This window comes from Tenebrio molitor, chromosome 3, assembly GCF_963966145.1.
Source record: "Tenebrio molitor chromosome 3, icTenMoli1.1, whole genome shotgun sequence".
NCBI lineage: Eukaryota > Metazoa > Arthropoda > Insecta > Coleoptera > Tenebrionidae > Tenebrio > Tenebrio molitor.
The window spans coordinates 20,258,401-20,282,055 of record NC_091048.1 but is presented as its reverse complement, the minus strand read 5'-3'; the positions used below and the strand labels follow the sequence as shown (position 1 = coordinate 20,282,055).

Here is a 23,655-nt window from a genome sequence, read left to right as displayed (position 1 = left end):
ACCCGGTATAATATACTATTTTTGGCTATGTAATTATGTTTTGTAAATAGTGACATGCAGGTAAACACCGTTCACATTGAATTGAACATTGCTAAATTGCATTATGTTGGTTAGCTGCATGTCACTATATACAAAACATAATTACAGAGCCAAAAAATTAAATTATTTGACCTTGAAATTGTCAACTCAACGTGAACATCGTTTAGTTTATTTAACGAGTTCGTGTGTAAATTTTGCTCTTTATGGCATTAGCGGGCCATTTTAAAACGTGAGTGAAACGAGCGTTTTAAAGGCCTGCGATTTTTGAATAAAAATTCAAATAAAACAATTTCTAGATTAAAAAAAAAAATACAAATTACACCAAAACGGCTAGAAATAGACATACACAATGTTAATAAAACTGGGCTTAAAATTAAATTTAACATTTATATCTAGGATCAGAAATGGTAGTTGCTATTTTAAAAAAATTGGGATGGAGCCGAGTCGAAGACCCGGCCTAGTAACTTACCCGACATCAATTTTAAAAACCAATCTGAATTGACCCGAGATACTCGTACCCGGTGCACACGAGTTCCCGTCAGCATAATATTTTATACCTGGGCTTGGACATAGGCCCTTTAATCCTGCACACGAATTCCCGTCAAGGTAAAAATGCACCCCAAATTCTAGACTCGAATTCCCGTCAGAAAAAAATCTTAGTTATTAAAAGCACTGTAACGAAAGTAAGATTCAATGATGAATCTTCTATGTTCTGAAGTAAAAATCATTTTTGCGTTAAAATTTGGTTAATAGTGACAGTTGTTTGACGTTTATTAGCTGACTTAACAAAGATACGAAAAATCTGAGATCTGACACTTTCAAAGTCACAGCCACCCCTTATCTAAGTATATAATTGTTGATTACACGGTATTTGTAACTTTTTAAAATTTTAAACTTTTTTTTTGGTCCATGTAATGGTAAACAACAATGGTACCTGGCAACGGCTAGAGGGGTAGGTAAGTAAGGGATTGAAGCGCTCTTCTACCCTTGACGGGAACTCGAGTGCAGCGTCACATCAAAGCAGCTACAACAGAAAATTTTGCAAATTTTCCGAAATATGGTATCGGTAACCACAGTGGGAAATTATTTGGAAGGGAGGGTTTTCACTATAAAACAAACACATTGTGAACCAGCCGCCATGAACATAGAAGAAAACAAACGGAAATGCAGAATATGTTCAAGCTTTGAACCATTACATAGAGCAAGGCAAACAAATTGTTTGGATCGATGAAACAAATTTTAATTTGTTTTGCCGCCGAACAAGAGGGCGTGCTCGTATTGGGTCGAGAGCAATACAGCAGCTTCCAGCGGCAAGAGGTACAAATGTACATTTAATTGGAGCAATTTCGACAGCAGGAATTGTAACAATGGAGCGGCGTAGAGGGTCATTCACCGCAAATTTGGCCAATGCTTGGGCAACATCATTCTTACAACACTGGCAAGAAATGGGAAATCAGTTAGCGGATTTGGTGATAGTTTGTGATAACGCTCCGTGCCATTCGAGACTTGAAGCAGTTACCAATGGAACTACCGCAACACTGTTAAGTTTGGGACCTCACCAATGTTAAATCCTATTGAGTATATTTGGTCTAAAGTTAAGTGTTACACGAAAACTCATCTTCGTGTTCCCCAAGTAGTGGCACCTAGGGTTATAGAACAAAGATTGGTTTACTTGGAGGAAATTATTGATGCAGCAAAAGATACTATTACCGGGGAGATTGTGCTCGTGCAGCGCAGCACACCACCATACATCATGCTGCCGCTTTAGCAAGAGATGACATATTAGTAGGCCGTTAAATATGATTGTATTCTGTTAATTTTGTAAAGAATTGTTATATTGAATTAAAATACAACCTATACATACAGGGTGTTTTCGAAGTTGAGGCGTTCCTTGTAACAAGAGATATACTAGTTTCAATTTGGTTGTAGGTCGTAAAATTTTATTGGATATTATGAGCGATTAACGGGCACAATGGTTGGGTTTGAAAAGGTTGGGGAGCGGCGCGTGCCGTTTGCCGTACAATGCAAATATACCAAATGTACAATACAACCCTGCTTAAAATATTACCTGCTAGTGGTAAACTAGGATTTATAAGCCCCGCAAGATCTTTAACTTAAAGTACCATAAAATTTTACGACCTACAACCAAATTGAAACTACAGTACTATATATTATTCTTAAGAATTTTAGCCTAAATTTTCTTAGTAAAATGTTTGTATTAACGGAGATAATTAATTGTATATTTTTATTGTTTTCTAAAATTTTGAGTCCGTTCCTGTCTATTTCTCCGCTGTACTATGTAGATTAATAACTGACGTGGCCCAGGATCGTGTCCTTCTGGAGATCGCTCTGCGTACTCTCTGGACGCCGCAGCTGCATTCTGATAACGTGATAACATTGCCCATAGATTAGCAACATATTTGTCAGCTCATTATTTTCGTAATGATAAAGCCATTCCGACAATTAAATGACAACTGTGACAGTATTTTTGATTAACGTCCATGCTCATTTGATTTTTTTGTGTCAATTCTAATTTCTAACAAATCAGCGCAAATTTGAGCAGGACCGGTTTCAAAATTTTCAAAAAAATTAACTTATTGCATCTTCATTTTACTAAGGTGATTTTGGCTAAAACTCTTTAGAACAACGCATACTATGACATGTTAAAAGGAACGCAATAACTTCAAAGACACCCTGTATAGGTACATACATGGTTGTTTGAGACAAGAATATGTACAAGTAAGTTGTTGATCTGAATTACAATTGATACTTTCTGAATTACAATTAACGCTTTCTGAAACTGAATTAACTATTCTGAATTACAAACAACGCTTTCTGAAATTGAATTTACTATTCTGAATTACAATTAACACTTTCTGAAATACAATTGACAAATCTGAATTACAATTTATGTTTTCTGAAATCAAATTAACTAATCTGAATTACATGTGATGGTTTCTGAAATACAATTGAAAAAGGTGTAGTGTTATTCTTAAATAAAATGTAGGTACCTTACAAATTTGCGGTTTGATAATAATAATTTTATCAAATGAATCGCAATAGAGGAATTAATAGATGATATACAGTTTGTACAGAAAGTAATTGTGAATTTTGTAGCGAAATTTTTAGTGGAATAATGTTTTAAGAAATCTATCGGGCAATTCTCATATTGCAGTGAAAATTCGAGTATAGGTTGAATAAATTTTAACACGAACATTCTGTATTGATTTTTAACACAGTGTAAAAATTTCTGAATAATCTTTCTATTTATGTTGATAACGCATGTTTCAAATGACTCATCATTGGAAAGATAACGATTAAAGTGAGTAAATTTTTATAGTAACTTCCAGTTTTAATGTAGAAGATTGGTGTTTACAGCGTGTCTCACAAGTGAATCTGTAAACCGTAAATATGTGTGTCCAAAAAAAAGTTCCAAATGTGTAACTACATAAATATTATAAAACAAGATACAATAAAAGCCTCCTCTTGTACCAGATGTATTTGGGTGTTATCATATCCTTATTTGCAGAATAATGTTTAATCCGTAGTATTTGAGGTTCTTGATAAATGGTAAATTTATATTATCTTATATCTGAGATAACACATAAGATAAAACATAAAATTAAATAAACCGTTTAGAAATTTATAATCACTATGACAAATTGTAAGACGTTTAATAATGTTTCATTTATTCTTCTATTTTGTACTTTTGCTGTGTGTGAAAATAGTAATTCTACTAAGTACTGTGTAGTGGATGGTGACAGTCCTGGAATATTTTTAAATGACGGTTTGGGAAAAGATGGTACTTACGTTGGTAAATTTGTGTTACTACAGTTTTCTACCCACTCTTGCTACTGCTAATTAAATGTTCCAGGTACTTCATCATCCTATTTAGATAATTCTACAGTTACCCTTCTCTTAACAGAGAAAGTCGAAGGGACTAATGTTTGGAAAGTTATTAATTCCACAGAATCCAATCATCACATAAACGATATTGTAATAGACGAACGATGGGAAACATTTAAGGACAATCATGATTTTCACACAGAGTTTCACGAGATTCTTAAGAATAGAAGCTTACCTATAAATTTTAGTCAGAGACACAATGGGACAGAAGATGGAACACAAAATGGGACACAAGATCAGGTACAAAAATATTTATTCCTTTAACTAGAAAATTACAGAAAAATTAAGTTGCAAGATCGTATATTCTATTTTATAATTATGCGAGCAAATTTCTTCAATGACTAATTTGTCATTAATGCAAAATTTTCTTAATTTATTTTGCACTGCTGCTACTGCTACCTTAAAAAACTAAATAAAACTATGAACACCCTACATGATTTACTCGTATATCGGGTATGTTAAAAAGGACGGACAGGCGTTTTAATAGCATAGCATAGCATAGCATAACATAGACCCCGATTTTGTACCAAAAACTGTTCTGCAGCTTTCAGTTAAAGAAAAAACTCCCAGAAAGTGAAAACGAAAATGGCAGCAACGCAATAGGTAACTAAAAATACCGTATGTAGTTGTCATGGTTATATTTTTTTTTCTCAGTCATTGGTCAAAATGCCTAAAAACATTCGCACTGGGATGCCTTCCGTTAGGACAACGCATGGTGTATGTTTGTGCAGCTAAGTGCCGCGTTATTTTCTGCGGCACCAAGAGCTAAATACATATTACAATACTCATCTGCGGTAGAACTCATTTTGAATACATTTCGAAAACTGTCACAATTTAATTGACATTAATGTATTTTATAAAGGTGTTTTTTTTTTGTTGCTATGCTATGTTAGCAATGTTGCCACGTTTGAAAACTACTCCCCCACACAAAATTTCATTATGTTTAACACTGACGAAGAAACTGATTTCAAACGTATTCGTGAAAGGAATTTTTGGATATCTGTTGAAGGCACCTTTGAAAGTTGACACATACAATTATGTTACCACATTAATAACAGGATCATTTAGTTTTATAGGCAGTTTAGTTGTAACTTCCAAAAGCTCTTGCGTGTTAACGAAAGGCGAAAAGCAAAAAAAAAAATTTTTCTTCATGTTCCATGATTACCCTAAATTGTGTACCTTCTTTGGTATCCGACCTTTTTGACACACCCGATATACATTTTAGATTTCCTTGAACCATTTGTAAAAAAATGCCAAATGAACATTTTTTCCGGAAAATGAAATTTCTATAATATATTTCTATATAAGTTTCATATAAATTAAGAATTAAGTAAATCAATTTTTTAGATTGCCGATGACCAGTTTCTTGGTTAAACGTTACATTTAGTTCAGTGATAATTTGTTACTATCCTAAAAAAAAAAATAAGTAATATTAAACGTAAATTAGGCAGCAAATTTTTTAGTAATTGAAATATGGTACTAACACATACAGTGGAATCTGTCAAAACGTCAATAGTATGAAATTTGTTTTCGAAAGAATTGTATTAGGTACTATATTTCAGATTTATTTAAATTAAAAATTAGATAAATCAATTTTTAAACTACCAATGTGTGGTTTCTTAGTTTATTATTTTCGCTGACATTTTCAGTGGTATCACCTAAAACTAAAAAACAATAAATTCGAGTGTGCCAATATCAGCAGGAGGTGTTATATCCCCTCAAATGTTAATGCTTCACAATATTACATCAGCAAAGCAACGGACATATGGAAACTGCACAACTGTAAGTAATAAAGAAAATATTATGTTGTCTAATAATTTTGTTTTGCTTCGGTGTACAATTATGTAATTGTTTTCATTTACTTATATTCGGATCTATCTATTACAGATACTTATCTACATACGACTCAAAGTAGAACAGAAACGATCTACACAAAACTAGAAAACTGCACAACTGTAGAAACAGGATGTTTTTCTATGTATTTGGCAATGTGTCCTGGCTGCAATATTACAATTCAATTATTAAACTCAATCCATAATAATATAACTGAATCGTTTATTGTAACTTTATTGTAACAAATTAATATACCTTAACCACGATTAAAGAGATCTCTTTTTAGGGCAACGGAAAATGGAAAAAACAACAATTTCCATTGAAAAAGTTTACTACTTGTTTCAACATATCAATAACAACGAACCATATCTCTGATGAAACAGGGTTTTCGGCTATTGGCGACACTGCATATTTGTCTTCAAATCTAAGTTGTGAAGAGAATAAAAGATACATACACATTGACAATAATATTTATAATGCGTCTAATGTGTCTAATGTGTCTTGTGAAAATGCTTTAAATGAAAAAATAAATATAACATCCAGTTTACCGGATTACAAAAAATATAGTAGGAATGTTATAGATAAGAATGCTACGAATGTAATAGAGGACACGAGATCTAGTGATCTCGCTACATCTTCCTTCAACCCTCTATACCTGCTGATAATTCTTCCGATTGTGTTCATTGCATCGGTGTTGATATTTGTTTACTTTAAAAAGAGAAAATCCAAATTGAGACCTGGTGGTATAATTTCGTATTTGCACACTGTAATTGTAAATTAACAGTAAAATTTTAGAAGCAGTAGTATTCAAAAAGAATGAAAACGAAGATACAGAAATATTATTAAATTCAAAAACTGACAATTCGGCAACACGTGATCAATGGCCTTCAATTAAAGGGCCACTTTTTTCAAATTACATTCATCAAGTGTTTAACAGGGAGAAAACATCTGACGATCTCAAAGCGCAGTTTGAGGTATGTATTTTTTATTTTTATACATAGGTATACACAATTTTACTCTTCTTAAAGTATATATAATTTAGACACGTATTTTAGTCTCTTCCTTCTGGATATTTGAAAGAAAGCAATGAAGGCAAAAAGCCGGAAAATTTGGAAAAAAATAGATATCCCAACATTCTTCCTTGTAAGTGTTTTCTGTTTCAAAATGTTCAGTCTCTTAGTAAACATTTCAGATGATGAAAATCGAGTCAAACTCCACAAAACTTTGGGTGACGAACACCGATCTACAGATTACATAAATGCCAGTTACGTGCAGGTAAAATTTATTTCGAAAAATCTAAAATGTATTTAGTCAACTAGCGTTTTTAGTGTTTCGATAATCCTAAAGAATATATTGTTACACAAAATCCTACGGAAAAGACCTTCACAGATTTCTGGCGAATGATCTGGCAAGAGAAAGTTGAATATATCGTAATGATAAGTCACAATGATGAAAAATATTACTGCTATTGGCCGCAAACAGACTGTCAAATGAGGTGCGATGGCATGGAAATTTACTCACCTAAAGTCTCGTCATATGAATTTTACGAGCACAGAATGTTAGTTTTACAGCGATTTGGAGAGTCTAGGAAGGTACAAGTATAAATAAACCCACTGTATATCCCATTTAAATTCTAATTTTCTAGCTAAATCATCTTCATTTTAACACGTGGTCCAATAATTTCTTGTCGTCCCACGTTTTCGCCGAGTTCATGAATGACCTATTATCCATACCCCATCACTCTGTACCAGTGGTATTCCACTGTTTGTACGATTTAGTAAAAATATGAAAACGAGAAAACTTAAAAATATTTTGTAGGGGTGGCTTAGGCAGATCAGCAACTCTGGTCTTGTGCGACATAGCTTTACGAGAAGTTGCAAGCAGTGGTTTGTTCAATTTGTTTGAGATCACCAAAAGACTGAGAAACAGTAGAGCCGATATGGTCCAGAATTTGGTAAAAAGTTCTGCTAAAAATATCAATTCGATTATTATTCACTGTTTTAGAAACAATACCAACTAGCTCATCTCATAATTTATGAGAACCTTAACTACAGGAATGATGCGATTGAGTTAAACCAAGACTATGAAGCTTACTGTAACAAGTTGTTCGAGGATAATACCATTAAAAAAATGTGGTCGAAACTTTTGGAACACAGAGAATGGATGTTCAGGGCTCTTACACCCTACATCCCTTGCTCGGATGAACCGAAGAAGAACCGTTATCAAAATGATAATAATCTGCTTCCTGGTTTGTACAACACACCACATTTGATATTAAATTGACAATTCAACATTTTGTATTTAGTTGAACATAGTCGAGTAACATTACAAGTATCACCAGACGCTGAATCAGATTACATCCATGCCATGTACGTGGTTGACTACAAGCAAAAGGAAAAATATATTGTGGCTCAACAACCACTGCGCAACACCCTATCAGATTTTTGGTCAATGGTTATACAAAACGAAGTTGAAGTGATCATCAATTTAAACGAGCTGAATTGTACAACCTCGGTAAAATTACAGCAATTAACACCCCACAATTTTTACTCAAATTAAATTTTCCTAGAACGATTGTTGTTACTTTCCGACAAACCACAACAAGGCTATCAAAACTAAAGAAGTCACAATTGAATTGGATACTATTAAAGAGTATCGCTACTACAACAAGTTTACATTGAAAATTAATGGAGTAATGTGGTGTTTTTTTATTTTACCCTGACCGTTCATTGTACTCGTTTTAGCTGAAGCTGAAAAAACCCCCGTCAGTTTTCAACGTCAAAAAATGGCCCAAAATTAAAGGAGTACCAGACAGCACCGACCTGATGTTGGACATTTGGGATGCAATAAGGAAAGAAAACTCACAAGGGGGTCGAATTTTATTTTGCTGCGAGTAAGTTTGACAGGAGCTTATACAGGGTGATTCTGAAATAAATTTGGAAAAAAATGTGGAGTATCCTTTACGAAATCATTCTGCGTAAACGACTTTTGGGAGTGAAATTAAAAGAATGGACATTACCCAATATCCTCGTATTTTCGACAGCTATGAATAGGCAAAATTTGTCCGAATTTGTTCACTTCATTAGCAACCATAAAATCGTAGGTGTAAGCACTTTGTAAATGTTTCAATGAAAATTATCGAAAGGGGAGTACTTAATGTCACGTTTGTGACTACGGGCACCTTTTATCTTTGATTATTATTGTTGGTAAACCTAAACGCTAAACTACCAGGATAATCAATTAATAATTTTTTTTCACTACTAGTAATAAAGTAAAAACCACGGTGGAGAAGTCCCTTTAGCCTTCGCGCCTTACAACCCTCGGCGCGCCTCGGGCTCTAATCTTGGCGCTCTGGCTATAATCATGAACTTCTCCACCTTGGTATATAATATACTATTAACTCAGCAGCGTACTAGCAATTTTACCAATTTTTGAATCATTTGTATCTCGAAAACGAAAAAACTTTTATAAGAAATATTTTTGTCTATCACTTCTTCTCATCATCGCCAATTACCGTTTTTTTTCCAAACTTATTTCAGAATCACTCTGTATACTATGTAGGTATACACGGTGGTTCAAAAAGGATAAAAAAACGTCACTGAAAAGGTTCTTACCTAGCTCTGTTCTAATTATTCTATCATACAAAATGCAGATCTACTTTGCTATTTTGTTGAGAATTATTATTTTATCATAAAGTTTTCACTTTTCTGTTTTTTAACACATATGACCCACTGTGTGAATGTCATTTCTTGATACACACATTTATTATGATTTCTAGTGATGGAATCAGATCCAGCGGTTTAATGGTTTGCTTCTTGTACATGGTTGATAAGATGATTCACGAAAGAAAATGCGATGTTGTTGGTGCTGTAAAATCTGTGAGACGCACACACATTAATTTTATCGATTTCGAACAGTTTGTCTTTCTACATCGCGCTGCACTGACATTTTATAAAAACGTTCTTGAACGAGATAACGAACAGTTATTGTAATAAGTGATGGTTATAGGTACTATTTCAATCATAAAATTTTGGACATCAAAGTTCTCACATTAATAGTTATTTAAGATATAAGTGTAAAAAGTTATCCTTTATTGCACGAACGGGTTTAAAATACGACCGAGGTACGAGTATTTTAAAAGATGTGAGTGCAACAAAGGAACTTTTTACACGTATGTCTTACAACATTTTATCTACGATCGTGAGATCATCACACCGGTTTCAACATAAATTTGTATAAAATAATTATCATTGGTTCAATATTTGACGAATAACCAAAGTCGTTTGAGAACCACGTCGTTTAGCAACCTAAACAATGTTTCTAACAAATTCGATTGTTGTATTCTGACAGTTCTGTGCCATAAAAGCGAAAAATCGTGCTCTAAAACTTTTAAAGAACGATTCCGTCAGTTTCTCTAAACGTCAACTTTGACAACGATTTTTAGTGCAAAAAGTGCCTACTTTTTACGCGATCGTAGATAAAAAAATTACTCGAAATCATGCTTTATTGAAACTGTCACATGAAAGATGAAATTGTTGTCAATTTGACACCGGTTTAAAATATAATTTTTTTAATATGCGAGTACATTTGGGTATTTGTTTTATATTTTTTATTAATTAAAACCTCGTTTGTTCGATACCTCCCTAGAAAGTGGGTCTGTATCCATGGTTACCAGTGGGTGAAGGTTCCACTTTCGCTCATTCTCTTTCGCTCACGCACTTTCGCTCACGTACTTTCGCTCACGCACTTTCGCTCACGCATAATTGAAATTCGATTTTATGAAAAAGAATTTGTATATTGAAAATAATTACATACCAATAATAACTAAACGTTATTCACGTGGAGTTGAACATTTCAAGGTCAAATAATTTTATTTGTTCGATACCTCCCTAGAAAGTGGGTCTGTATCCATGGTTACCAGTGAGTTATACAAGGCCCTTTTTCGCACGCATTTTAGTGTGAAAAACAGGGATTATGATTCAGGTATAATAAAAAAATTATTAATTAGGTACTCCCCTTTCGATCATTTTCATTGAAACATTTACAAAGTGCTTGCACCTACGACTTTATGGTTGCTAATGAAGTGAACAAATTCGGACAAATTTTGCCTATTCATAGCTGTCGAAAATCCGAGGATATTGGGTAATGTGCATTCTTTTGATTTCACTTCCAAAAGTCATTTACGCAGAATGATTTCGTAAAGGATATTCCACATTTTTTTTCCAAACTTATTTCAGAATCACCTGTATAACTCACGCACTTTCGCTCACGTACTTTCGCTCACGCACTTTCGCTCACGCATAATTGAAATTCGATTTTATGAAAAAGAATTTGTACAGTGTGGAATAAAATGATTTACATCTAGTTACCTTTGCATTACCCTTGTAAAAATACGAAATGCCGCTCTACAAAAAAAAGAAAGCCTAACCTCAAAATATATATCCAAATTCCAAATGTGATTTATTGCGAAGGGATGATATGAATACAAAGTTGAGATTGAAATTAAAAAGGAGCTAACATAAGCAAGTCACAGCTAGTGTTGAAAGTGGCCACCAACGTTTGTTAATTCAATTTAGTAAATTGTAACAATTGTCAATTCGATTGATGACATTTATTGACAGAACTAATAGTTCGGCACTTCGAAAAAAAAAGTGGAGCGGTACAGGAAAATTTACATGTGCAAAAATTCCAAAGGTAACTAGATGTAAATCATTTGATTCCACACTGTATATTGAAAATAATTACATACCAATAATAACTAAACGTTATTCACGTGGAGTTGAACATTTCAAGGTCAAATAATTTTATTTTTTGGCTCTGTAATTATGTTTTGTAAATAGTGACATGCAGCTAACCAACATAATGCGAATTTAGCATGCTCAATCCATCGTGAACGGTATTTACCTGCATGTCACTGTTTGCTAAATTATTTGACCTTGAAATTTTCAATTCAACGTGAATAACGTATACAGTGCGTTTTTTTAAGACTGGCCAGAGGGTTTTACATGCTAATTTTTCAACCTCCTGTTAACTTTGTATTTGTAATACCTAAATGGTTGTAATAGACAATTTACAAATAAAATGTTATTTGCAAAAAATAGTGTGAACATTAAAAAAAAAAAAATTATAACGATAGATTCATTATTTATGTTATAACAAGTTTCTTTACTTTAATAAAAATTAAATGAAATGTTCAAAATAGCCTCCAGAGGCAATTAAGCAATCACATAATCAATTACATATCAAAATTATAAATGTCAGGTGAAATTTTAGCCTACTGAAAATTTAAAATTAGAGCAAACGGAATTCAAAAAATGTCTTTTTGCTATAACTTATTCCTTGATTCTGGTTATTAAATTGAAATTGTTTCAATACATTATCATATCCCACAACTTTACTACAAAACTGAGTTGAATATTTTCATGAGGACAAAAGTTAACAGGGGGTTGAAAAATGTAGCTTGTAAAACCCTATGGCCAGTCTTAAAAAAAACTCGCTGTATAACAATTCATCACTTTACATAATTAATCTCGACGGCCACCGAATATGCCCATCATCAGTACAACTTTCTGAAGGATCCACTCTTGGTCCGCCGCTTCCAGTAAAAACTTGCAAACATCGTTTCTTGAAGAAGTTGTAGCTTTTTTCGGCTGATAGTTTCTACATTTTGTTTTCAAAAAGGAGGTGAGACTGTTGAACCTGTACAATTTATTATATTAAAACAACTAATAGCTTATTAAAAAACCTCTTACCTGGATACCTGGAGATATCAACGTTTTGAAATACAAACAGTGTACTCTTCAACATTGAATATCACAACCGCGCTGATGCTGCTTTCGTCTTTTCCCTTGATCTCGGTCTGCCATTGTGTAAATATTTCCAATTCTTTCTGGTATCGTAATTTTGATTTCGTAGGCACCATTTGGTACCTACTTCGTGACACTTGCCTCTTCCAGGACGTCATCAGGAACACAGAATTCTTCGTCATCGATTTCCACAACGCACAATCACTTTATGGACTTTGCAAAACTTTGTTTATTTTGTATTTTATTTTTTCCATAGCAACAGATCTCTCCGAAAATGTGATTTATTTATTTTACTTTAATTTTATTTAAAATTTTGAATATAAAGTTGCACTCATTTTCTAAGGAGTTATGTCAGGTATCGAACAAAATCAAATACAGCACTCGAGAGTAAGGCCGCTTTTGTTCAATTGAATTGCATCGTCCACTCCGCTGCGCGTCGTGGCCGAACATGCAATTCGCGTGAACAAAAGCTTTACCTTCCTCTCTCGTAGTGTAAATAACTATTTATTCCATTTGTCTGATTTTTACAACTTTTTGAATATTTTCTCGGTAAATCTGACATTCACATTTTCAAAATTGACAAAATCAAAATTGAGGTTATTAATACATAAGGGTCGTTTTAGAATGTATGACAGCACGATGACATTAGTGTCCAAAATTTTTTGATCGCAATAGTACAACATCGCTTGTTTTATAAAATTTTGACTGTTATGCAATATTAGCAGGAAGAATAGTAGTTTATTTGACGAGTTTGTGTGTTTCACTCGCGTTTTAAAATGGCCCACACGTGCCAAAAAAGGCCCAATTTACACACGAACGAGTTGAATACAACGTTTTTTTGTTCGACGAGCCCCTTAAAGGCTCCAAATCGCTTAAAACCTTTAAAATTAGCTTGACGTTTCGTTTTGACAAGCTGTGACATTTATCAAAATCCGTTCACATAGGAGAAAATTCTCAAATTCTGACAGTGTCGAACAAAAAAATATTATACCTACACATTTTAAGTTAAATAATTTACTTTAAAAAAAGATTTGTTTTGTCATATTATGTAATAATATGTATAATAATAAATACCTTATATTGTAATCTTATTCGAATGTTTAGATTCCTACATACCTATGCAACCCACAATAGATTCCCAAAGTTAACGTGGATATTTGTCTTTTGATTTAAAAAACATTAAATATAGTTATAGAGGGTTATTCCAAATGATTCTAGTCCAAGTAGGCATAAAAACTGTGTAAAATTTATGGTTGTCGCTCCATATAAATGATGTGAATAAGTGAGTATACACCTTTCACACACAGGAGTTGAATTGGGTGCAAAACTCAATAGTGTTGGATTCAATCGTTAATTTAAAATAGTATATTATGATACAAGTTTATAAGGAAGCCTTTAAAGCACGCGCGACGAGTTTGCTTTTGACGTCGCAAGTGCTTTAAAGGCCCTTATAAACGTGTATCATACGCTATTTTTTATTATACCTGCACTACAATCTGAAAATTATAACAAAAAAAGTAAATTGAAATACCCTTTCCGAAGTACCTAATCTGTGTCATCAATCGTTGATATAGAAATGGTCAATTGTTGTTGTTTCGTTGCTATCATAAATTGTATATAAATGTCTATTTATCATTGTTCAAAATGTAGGTGAATTTGTTGTTACCTAAGCAACACTTAAAGCTTTAGTGTTTTAAAGGCCCTTTTTAGAATCTGCGTCTCTAATAGGTCTATTGTTGTATTCAATTTGGAGTCGTTTATGGCTCTCTTAAAGCACTCGTAGTTTAATAGATCTCTAAGAAAATTTTTATCAATATTTCAGTGTATTATTGTCATTTACACAAAAAAACTTCCAATATTAGTGTTCAAACTCTACTATTTAACATATGTTGCAGATGTAGTTGCATCCGTTACCTTGAATTACCAATTAATACAAAATTTCCTAGAATTTGAAAATTTTATTTTTTTATTTAAAAATTAAAACAAGGGTGCAAATTCTAAAAAATAACATAAAAAACTTGTTTTATAAGGGCATTGGCTCACTCGTTCCATACAAAACTCCCCTAGGGGTCGTTTTCTACACCAAATCAACCCTTATAAAACTCGTTCTTTAATATACTATTTTCGCACGCATTTTAGTGTCAAAAACAGGGATTATGATTCAGGTATAATAAAAAAATAATTAAAACTCTCATCACCGCTCTTTTCACCTAAAAAATGACAGAGACAGCGACAAAAATTGACAGTTCACTGTTCACTGAAAGCGGTAAAAATTTCTTAACATGGGCATGGCCTGCTTCGACTACAATTATTTATAATAACCCTGTAGTATTGCCGTTATAACTTTTTATCTGCTCCGCCCCCATCAATTGACCGATAAGAATCAACGCCAAATTCAATCTGTATAATTTTTCATCACATTTGCCCAAGGAGTATGGGAGGGGCATACGCAAGCTTATGGGCGCGGTAAATTGAAGCGGTGAGGGACAAGGAAACGGGTGTAATTTTATGCAACCCGTGAGGTACTATGGCGGACAATAAATTTAGGCCGGCAAATTTCTGACATTTCAAAAAAGTCAGTGCAAGCGACCATTTATTGTCATTATGACTGATGTGTCAGCTTGTCAAACTTAAGGTTTTCAAGCTGTTTGGCGTTTCCTTCGCCCTTTTCGTAACTTACAGATCATGAGGCACGAGCATAACTTATTTGTAGTAGCACTTCTCTCTGGTGCATGCTTCTTTTCCCAATTTTAATTTTGATTATCGCTGTCAAGATGACAAGAATGACAAAAATCGAAAATGGGGTTAGTTGAACATAATGCCAGCTTCACATTTTGATGTCAAGTCAATGACAGGCCGGCCTAAATTTATTGTCCGCCATAGTACGCTCCAGTTAACACTACTTGAGAATTAACAATAAAACTGCAGGAAAATAAAACACTATATTTTTTTTTTGCATCACAAATGTATTCAGAGTATGAGAAACTAGAAAACCACACTAAATATCACAATGCAAGTGATTTGATTTACTCTCTTAGGGCGTACTAATAGCAGACATATGCGCATTAAGGCGGCTTCACTCGGCCGGCCGTATGTCCCCTCCCTATTATTCTATACTCCTTGCATTTGCCACGTAAAAAAGATAAGGTTAAAATTTTGCTGTCAAGTCCACAATTATTGTTTTAGAGATATTTTCATATTTGATGGCGGAAACAAAAGACCGACAAATGTCACAAATTTGTATTGTCAGTGTCAAATTCCTCAAAGACGTTCGTGATTTCCGCAGAAATGCAGCAAATTGGCAATTAGAAAGTTATTCATCGTCGAACTAGAGACAAAATTTGTAATACGTTTGATTATATGAGAATAACTTTTCCTTTTGAATCACTGACAAAAATTGGTTTCCTTAGAATTTATTTTTTCAATCTATTTAGCATAGACATTCCTTTTTACGGCGTTTATGAGAAATTTGACACTGACAATACATTTTTGTGACATTTCTCAGTCTTTTGTTTCCGCCACCAAATATGAAAATACGTCTACGTTCTAAAAAATAAAATGTCATTAAGACAATTCGAATGTCAGAATTTTTTTTCTCTGTAAATCAGACCTATTTGATTGGTAACTAAGAAAATGTAATGGGCGGGGCAGATAAAATGTTACGTTGTCCTTACTATTATCCGTTCACGATTGTTTCAAATTCGGACTGGCTATGAAAATCTGACATTTTAGTTGGCAATATTGTGATTTGGCATAAAAATTTCTATTTTAGGTTATAATTGAATTACACTGAATCAATTAGGGAATTGACAACAAAACGAATATTTAATAACGAAACGTCATATGACAGGACCTGACGCCAATCTAACAAAAAAATATCGTGGCCTCCTGCGTGTTTAAAACAATCGTGAACGGCATATAAACTCTGTCCACTGATAGATTGCTTGACATAAATGTTACTAAAAGTGTTCACTCTACGCTATAAGAAATAGATCCGGCGCGAAATTTAAAAAAATGAAAGAACAGGTTTACACGTGATGTTTTATTACTATTCTGTATGTTTGCACTTAGGAAAGACGAAAGAAAACTTCAGTATAGCAGGGGTAATATATTAGGTTTTATTAATACAGGGTATTTCAAGAGTGATAATGTGCCCAATGGATTTAAAAATGCAACGCACAATACATTTTCGAATTTCCGAAAAAAGCTGGCTACAGAAATGAAAATATCCAGCTTTTTTCGGAAATGGCTAAAACAAACAAGAGATTATTTAATATTTAATGCATGAACAAAAATTACCTCTGTATCATTTTCGATGTTTGTGATTAGATTCTTGAGGCACGCACTCACTTCACAAATTCAAAGAAATCAACAAAAATCGCAACGGAGGAGATCAAAACAGCAACACGATCAAAACTAATAACTTTTAAAACCAGAGGAACGCAAAACAAAGCTCTAAAGATGAAAAATCGCAAATCTAAATGCTTAAATCACTTGACAGCACTGACAATTTCAAGTTTGAAACGTCATATAATTTATTTTTTTGTTCGACACTGTCAGAATTTGAGAATTTTCTCCTATGTGAACGGATTTTGATAAATGTGGCAACTTGTCAAAACGAAACGTCAAGTTAATTTTAAAGATTTTAAGCGATTTGGAGCCTTTGAGGGGGGTCGTCGAACAAAAAAACGTTGTATTCAACTCGTTCCTGTGTAAATTGGACTTTTTTTGGCACTCGTGGGCCTTTAAAACGCTCGTTTCACTCGCGTTTTAATCTGACCCACTCATACCAAAAAAAGCCTAATTTACACACGAACTCGTTAAATAAATAACTATTTCGCGTGGGTTTTATAACAACCAATGAGAATCAGTGGCGCGAATGCTTCAAGATATTACCAACACAATCTATGATACTTTCTTAATATTTTAATGTTATGGTTTGGGGATTTTGTTATCTGAGGATATTTAAAAAAATGCATTCTATCAGTGGACGTAGTCTATCTACCGGGTGATCAAGAAGGACTGTTTAAGTTGGCAGTACAATTAAGAAATTTTTTTAATTCGGTTATTTATAACACTGCAACCGGATATGTTTTGTTGGTTTATTTGACAAATATCTGATGTAGGTATAGCATTAACAACGACAAGCCATCAACAACCGCAAGTTACTCCTGTTATACGATTTAAAATACAATTCAGTGTTACCAACTTAAACAGTCCTATTTGATCACCCCGTATAAATAGCAGTTACGTAAATTCTGACATAAACGTCATTTGGTTGGTTAAATGAAATTGTGAAAAGACGAAGAGTTTTTGGGAAAATGTTTATTGTCTGCCTAAACGCGCAACGGCAGAAGCATTTTTATTACATTCACCATAAATCAGGATCATGTCTGTTTTCTCATCGTTTGAATCGTAGAGGGGTATGGAGGGAGCACTGTTCAAAAAAGTGGTTACGACCGCGCTTTCCTGTAGACCTAATAAAAGGTCTCCAAATAAGTCGTGAAACGTTCAGATGAAGCCAAAAAACAGCAAAACACTGTAAAAACACAGAAAAACACCGTAAATCAAGGCGCCAAGTAAAATGTCAAACGACAAGTGAATAGTGGCAACGGTTTCTTTCCAACGTTCCTTTCGAAATTCGAATTCCGAAGTTGGCGCCATTATTAAACTCCGGTCATTGGTCCGCACGCGTTGGAAAAGTAGTGTATGCTCAGATCAGCCGAGCGAAACCGAAGTAAACGTACTCTCGTGTCAAAAATAAATTACTCCCTAGAATTCGAACTTTTAGGGAAATAACGTTTTTCATGTTGTGTGTAACTAGAATTGAGAGATTAAATCCAAATAAATATACCGCCAGCAACCAACATTGATTGTGAAACGAAAAATCATCTATCACTTAGAGATAAATTAGTCATTTGCAACTGTTACAATTAACTTGCTGCCTTACATTTTTGGGATATCTTTTGTTTGTCACCAGAAACCACATAACCTCCAACCTGACCAAATTTATGGCAACCTACTAACGAATATTCCTAAATCCTAGGGAGTAATTTATTTTTGACACGAGAGTGAGTAGAAAACTCATCTTTCCAGTGGTGTCCCTTTAACTTTTTTTCTGGGGACAATTTTTGTAGGAATTTTCATTATATCGCAGTAAATAGTTCAAAATAAAAACAGATCACACTTATACAGGGTGTTTTCGAAGTTGAATTGAGTTATATAGTTATATAGTTATATAGCATATGATAGTACTTATGCGTTGTTCTAAAGAGTTTTAACCAAAATCACCTTAGTAAAATGTGTACGCCAATGAAGATACTATAAGTTAAATTTTTTTAAATTTTTGAAACCGGTCTTGCTCAAATTTGCGTTGATTTGTTAGAAATTAGAATTGACAAAAAAAAAAAAAATCAAATGACCATGGACGTTAATCAAAAATACTGTCAGAGTTGTCATCTAATTGTCGGCATGGCTTTATCATTACGAAAATAATGAGTTTTGTGAACATATTTGTGATATGTTGCTAATCTATGGGCAATGTTATCACCACTATCACGTTATCAGAATGCAGCTGCGGCGTCCAGAGAGTACGCAGAGCGGTTTCCAGAAAGACACGATCCTGGGCCACGTCAGTTATTAACACTATTAACAGTGTCCGGACGAAATAGTACCGGACAAGTCGACCAGTACAACTTTGCGTAATCCCTCGCTCGCACATAAACACGATTCAGCTGGTTCCCTGTTATTGAAAGCGAACCAGCTGAATTGTGTTTATATGTGAGTGGGGTATTACGCAAAGTTGTACTGGTCGACTTGTCCGGTACTATTTCGTCCGGACACTGGTTATTAATGTAGTACAGCCAGAGACTTGATATAACTAGACTGAGCGCAACGCATCTAAGGTGTTGTCAGCATAGTATGCAGCCCACAAAGCACCGCGTGGTAGTAACCTTGTCCGGCAGAGCCAGACACTTGGTAGGTAAGGCTATCGTAGGGCGCAGATACAGAGTAATATAAACAAAAAGTTATTTTTAGATGTTCGTTCACTGACGTAATTAATACTGTGTTCCCAAATTACATCTGAAACCTGAGAGGACAGAGTAGATTTTTGTGGCACGTGACAATAGAGCACCTCGATTCAAAGATAATAAAAGAACGCAAACAATTTGACATATGTCATATGTCAAAACATTCATAGGTAATTTTGTGTGTCTCCCAGTGTCCCAATCCGAGTGGTTTTTTTGTTCATAATTTGCGTAAGAATGGGAGCGCAAATTGGTTTTGCAACAATATTACAAACAGCAGTTAATATTGTAACCGAATTGCTTTCCGACGAGGATGAAGATGGAGATAACGTGATTGAAAAAATTGAAAATTTTGCTGAAAGTACAGTGCCCAATTTCAACGACAAACAATTCAAGGGGCATTTTAGGTTATATCCAACCACATTTGAAGTGCTCCTCCAAAAACTGCATGAAGCAACAGATTCCCTACATGACATTCATAAGGGTCAACCTGAACTGCCATTAGAAAAACAAACATTAATAACTTTGTGGTGTTTAGCAAATGTTGAATCATTTAGGTATAACTAAGATATAAAATTACAGTATGTACATAATATATATAATGTATTTTTAGGTCAGTTGCTGATAGGTTTGGGGTTAGCAAAAGTGCTTGTTGGAGGATTCTGTACAGAACTGGACATAGGCTGGTTAACTGCAATAGGAGATTCAAGATAATAAGTTTTCCAGCAGGTGCAGATGCTGAACGAGTCATGACGGAATTTGAAGAAATAAGTGGATTCCCTCGTAAATGTTGCAAAATGTTTAATAAGGCTAGTATACATAATGAAGACGTTCTGTAGGAGTTCTTGGTGCTGTTGATGGCTGCCATATACGAATTGAAAAGCCAAGGGAATTTCCAAACTCTTATATAAATAGAAAAGGATTTCCTTCAATTATTTTACAAGGAATTTGTGACAAGAGAAAACTATTCACAGATGTATATGTAGGCCAGCCAGGGAGCGTGCACGATGCTAGGGTATTTCAAGCATCAGAGATATATGAACAAATGCAAAATAATCAAGTACAATTTATTAATGACAGCCACCTTATAGGAGATTTGGCATATCCTCTCTCTACCAAATTATTAGTGGGTTTTAAAGACCGCGGAGACCTCACTAATGCTCAAAAAGTATTTAACAAAAAACTGTCGCAAACGCGCGTTGATTGAAAACGCTTTTGGACTCCTTAAATGTCGTTTTCGACGATTAAAAATGATGGAAACACGTCGGTTAGACTTAGCGTGTCTGCTTATTCTATCAGCATGTATATTACACAATTTGTGCATTAGTAATGGAGATTATTATGAAGGTGCTATAGACAATGCTGATTTAGTAGAAAATGATGAATTAAATGAGGATGTTGCAAGAGCAGAAGCAATAATCAAAAGAAATGGTATTGTAAATTATTTATATCACCTACATCAGCAACAAGTATAGCTTTTTATAATAATATATGAAATGAAAGTAAATTCAAGTATTTTATTTGGTAAGTGCTTCTAACATTTTATCAATTGAACTTTGGAGTTTATCGAGACGCTGCATTTTTTCTGCATGCCGTCTTTCAACAGCATCTTCTTTAGATTTCCTCTTCTTACTGAAAGAGGATTCAAAATCAATTTTTCTGGAGGTTGTTGGTGTTGCTGGTGATACAGTGGATGTTCTAACTTGTAACCCAGAGAGATTGCTGCATGTGGCCACAGGATTTATTTCTGGCTTCTGGTACAAGATGTCATGCATCAACTCAAAATATTGCCATTGTTTCCTATTTTTCCCACTGGTGTTGTTGTGCTTCTGTACGTCCTTGTAGGTCTTGACGAGACCTTTCCACTTGGTGTCCACTTGCACATATGTGAACTTCTTTCCAGTAGCATTCACCATTTCAGTGGCAATTTTTTGCCAAATATGTTTTTTAATAGATTTCTCAAAAGTTTTTGCGAATTTTTCATACAAAGAAATCAATAATAAAATATTTTCATGTGTCCATAATTTCCCTTCTGCATCTGGAATCAACATTTCCCTAATATTGCATTATTCACAGTAAGTCCAATAGTTACCATTTTCACTCGATGTTTCTATCTGGGACTGGGGCATGGTAGAATTGGATCCGCTGTTGTGGGGAAATAGCTTCTCTTTATTTATGTACTCGTAATTCCCATCTACAAATAAAAGCAGTCATTTTCTAACACAAAAGTTAGGAACTTGATGTACGTGATTTTTATTTTTATCAAGTAGAAATAAGTAGAAATTGTATTTAAAATTTCACCTACCATCGTTCATAATCAGAACGAGATCATCTTCGGAAATAATATTTCCACTGTCATCAACCACCAGTTTGATTTCTTCAGACATTTTAAAAAAAGAGCACACTACCGACCACAACGTGTTGTTTGCGAAATGTGCACGTGCGATACAGAACAAGAAGGTTGCATAGACGTTAGCAAACGTCAATTTTTCAAAGATCCCGCTAAATCTACAAACTCTCTTCCAAGATTTGGAGAGAACAGATCACGTCTATAACATCGCAAATGTATTATGGGAACGCATTTCATTTCGATTGCTGTGATGTCGAGCGAATAAATGGACAGTTTCGGAGCGGTCAGAGCACAAATAGTGAATATTGGAACGCAGTATTAGTTCGCTTAAAAAACCGGTAGTGTAACGATAGACAATATTTTTTGTATTAATGTGTATGTCTGGTTGTCTACACCACTAGAGGGTGGTAGCCATAGACGTCTACTATATCCTCTAGACATTGAGGTGTGACCACTACCAAGCCACTACGTATCGAAGGCGCCATATTGGTAAGGGCAAAAATGTGCATATTGTGTTGTATATATCTACATAAGGATAACAATAACAAACTGACATTTCTTTCAGGTCGCCAAATTTTATAGGTTCGGAATCTCAGTTTACTGTTCAGAAATCTTTAAAATAGTCCCATACAAACTATACAATCATACCAAAATGACAAGAACTTGTTAGGTAAAAAGTTGCACAATAAAACATAAGTAACAAGAAGGCATTATATTCCACTGATAAGTACCTAATCATAAAAATTTACCAGACACTTACATTTGGCAACAGTAATAAAGTTGTCTATAAAACATTTCAGATTGCCCTTTTCTAACAAGAGCTTATTAGAAAAATGGATTGCAACAACTGGTGAACAAAACATAAAAATTAGCAAGTTTACAACAGTTTGCTCAAAACATTTTCATGAAAGTTGTTTTGATAAAACAGGGCAGACGACGAGCCTATACCAAGAGGCTTACCCAACGCTTTTTTTAGGTGGTAATGCAAATGAAGAAATTATTGAACTTCAAAGATGGAAGAAGGTATAGGACTTTATTTTTGTTCCAATTGCAGTACATGTAATGTACCGTCGATGGACAAATAAAACTGGGACAAAAATGACAGTCACATAAGTCAAAATTTACAAATTTGCATCGTTTAATTACGGCTTTATCACAAATAGGTTAACTTTAGTATGACATATTATGTAGAGACTGACAAATATATTGACAATTCAATGGTCTGATTTACATTGATTAAATTTTAAGTGTCCCAGTTTTATTTGTCCACCGACCGTACATAGAACATGCCATTCCGTTATGTATTAGTTTATTATACGTTGTGCATGTTAATGTTTAATGAATTGTTTTTTCTGCATATTTATTTTAGATTGATATTGAATACAGAATATACTTATTTTATAATGTAATGTGTATTTTTTATATATTTCTAATACCTATAACGGGCCTAATAGTGACATACGTACTATGGCGGACAATAAATTTAGGCCGGCAAATTTCTGACATTTCAAAAAAGTCAATGCAAGCGACCATTTATTGTCATTATGACTGATGTGTCAGTTTGTCAGACTGAAGGTTTTCAAGCTGTTTGGCGCTTCCTTCGCCTTTCTCGTAACTTACAGATCATGACGCACTAGAATAACTGATTTGTAGTAGCACTTCTCTCTGGTGCACACTTCTTTTCCCAATTTTA

The 23,655-nt window shown here is 34.1% G+C and overlaps 1 protein-coding gene and 2 long non-coding RNA genes across 12 annotated transcripts in view; 2 read left to right on the top strand and 1 right to left on the bottom strand.

Moving 5' to 3' along the window:
- The window catches only part of LOC138126313 (uncharacterized), an 84,870-nt gene that overhangs the window by 41,865 nt on the left and 19,350 nt on the right, over positions 1 to 23,655 (bottom strand). The gene's annotated exons all lie outside the window — the stretch shown is intronic.
- LOC138126308 (receptor-type tyrosine-protein phosphatase epsilon-like) lies at positions 3,367 to 13,675 on the top strand. 7 transcript variants are annotated; one of them, XR_011157741.1, is made up of 18 exons: positions 3,369 to 3,853; positions 3,914 to 4,185; positions 5,595 to 5,727; positions 5,833 to 6,005; positions 6,065 to 6,521; positions 6,574 to 6,752; positions 6,834 to 6,921; positions 6,971 to 7,053; positions 7,107 to 7,370; positions 7,424 to 7,545; positions 7,597 to 7,732; positions 7,783 to 8,026; positions 8,084 to 8,292; positions 8,348 to 8,470; positions 8,523 to 8,671; positions 9,557 to 12,462; positions 12,511 to 12,635; positions 12,694 to 13,675. XR_011157741.1 is itself a non-coding variant. In XM_069042061.1 (16 exons), exons 1-16 carry the CDS (start codon positions 3,694 to 3,696, stop codon positions 12,716 to 12,718), a joined length of 2,817 nt encoding a protein of 938 aa, XP_068898162.1. In that variant the 5' UTR covers positions 3,368 to 3,693; the 3' UTR covers positions 12,719 to 13,675. The 7 variants fall into 7 exon arrangements, 4 of the variants coding, with proteins under 4 accessions (XP_068898161.1, XP_068898162.1, XP_068898160.1 ...); XR_011157740.1 differs by having other exon boundaries at positions 12,511 to 13,675; XR_011157739.1 differs by having other exon boundaries at positions 9,557 to 12,635.
- LOC138126317 (uncharacterized) lies at positions 4,192 to 5,553 on the top strand. Its single transcript, XR_011157750.1, has 2 exons — positions 4,192 to 4,548; positions 4,600 to 5,553. It is a non-coding gene; the product is annotated as an uncharacterized lncRNA (long non-coding RNA).

Coding starts and splice junctions, on each gene's coding strand:
- LOC138126308 (XM_069042058.1), top strand. CDS start 3,694: ATGACAAATTGTAAGACGTTTAATAATGTTTCATTTATTCTTCTATTT. Junction 6,006..6,064: donor ATATAACTGAATCGTTTATT/GTAACTTTATTG, acceptor ATCTCTTTTTAG/GGCAACGGAAAATGGAAAAA. Junction 8,293..8,347: donor AGCTGAATTGTACAACCTCG/GTAAAATTACAG, acceptor AAATTTTCCTAG/AACGATTGTTGTTACTTTCC.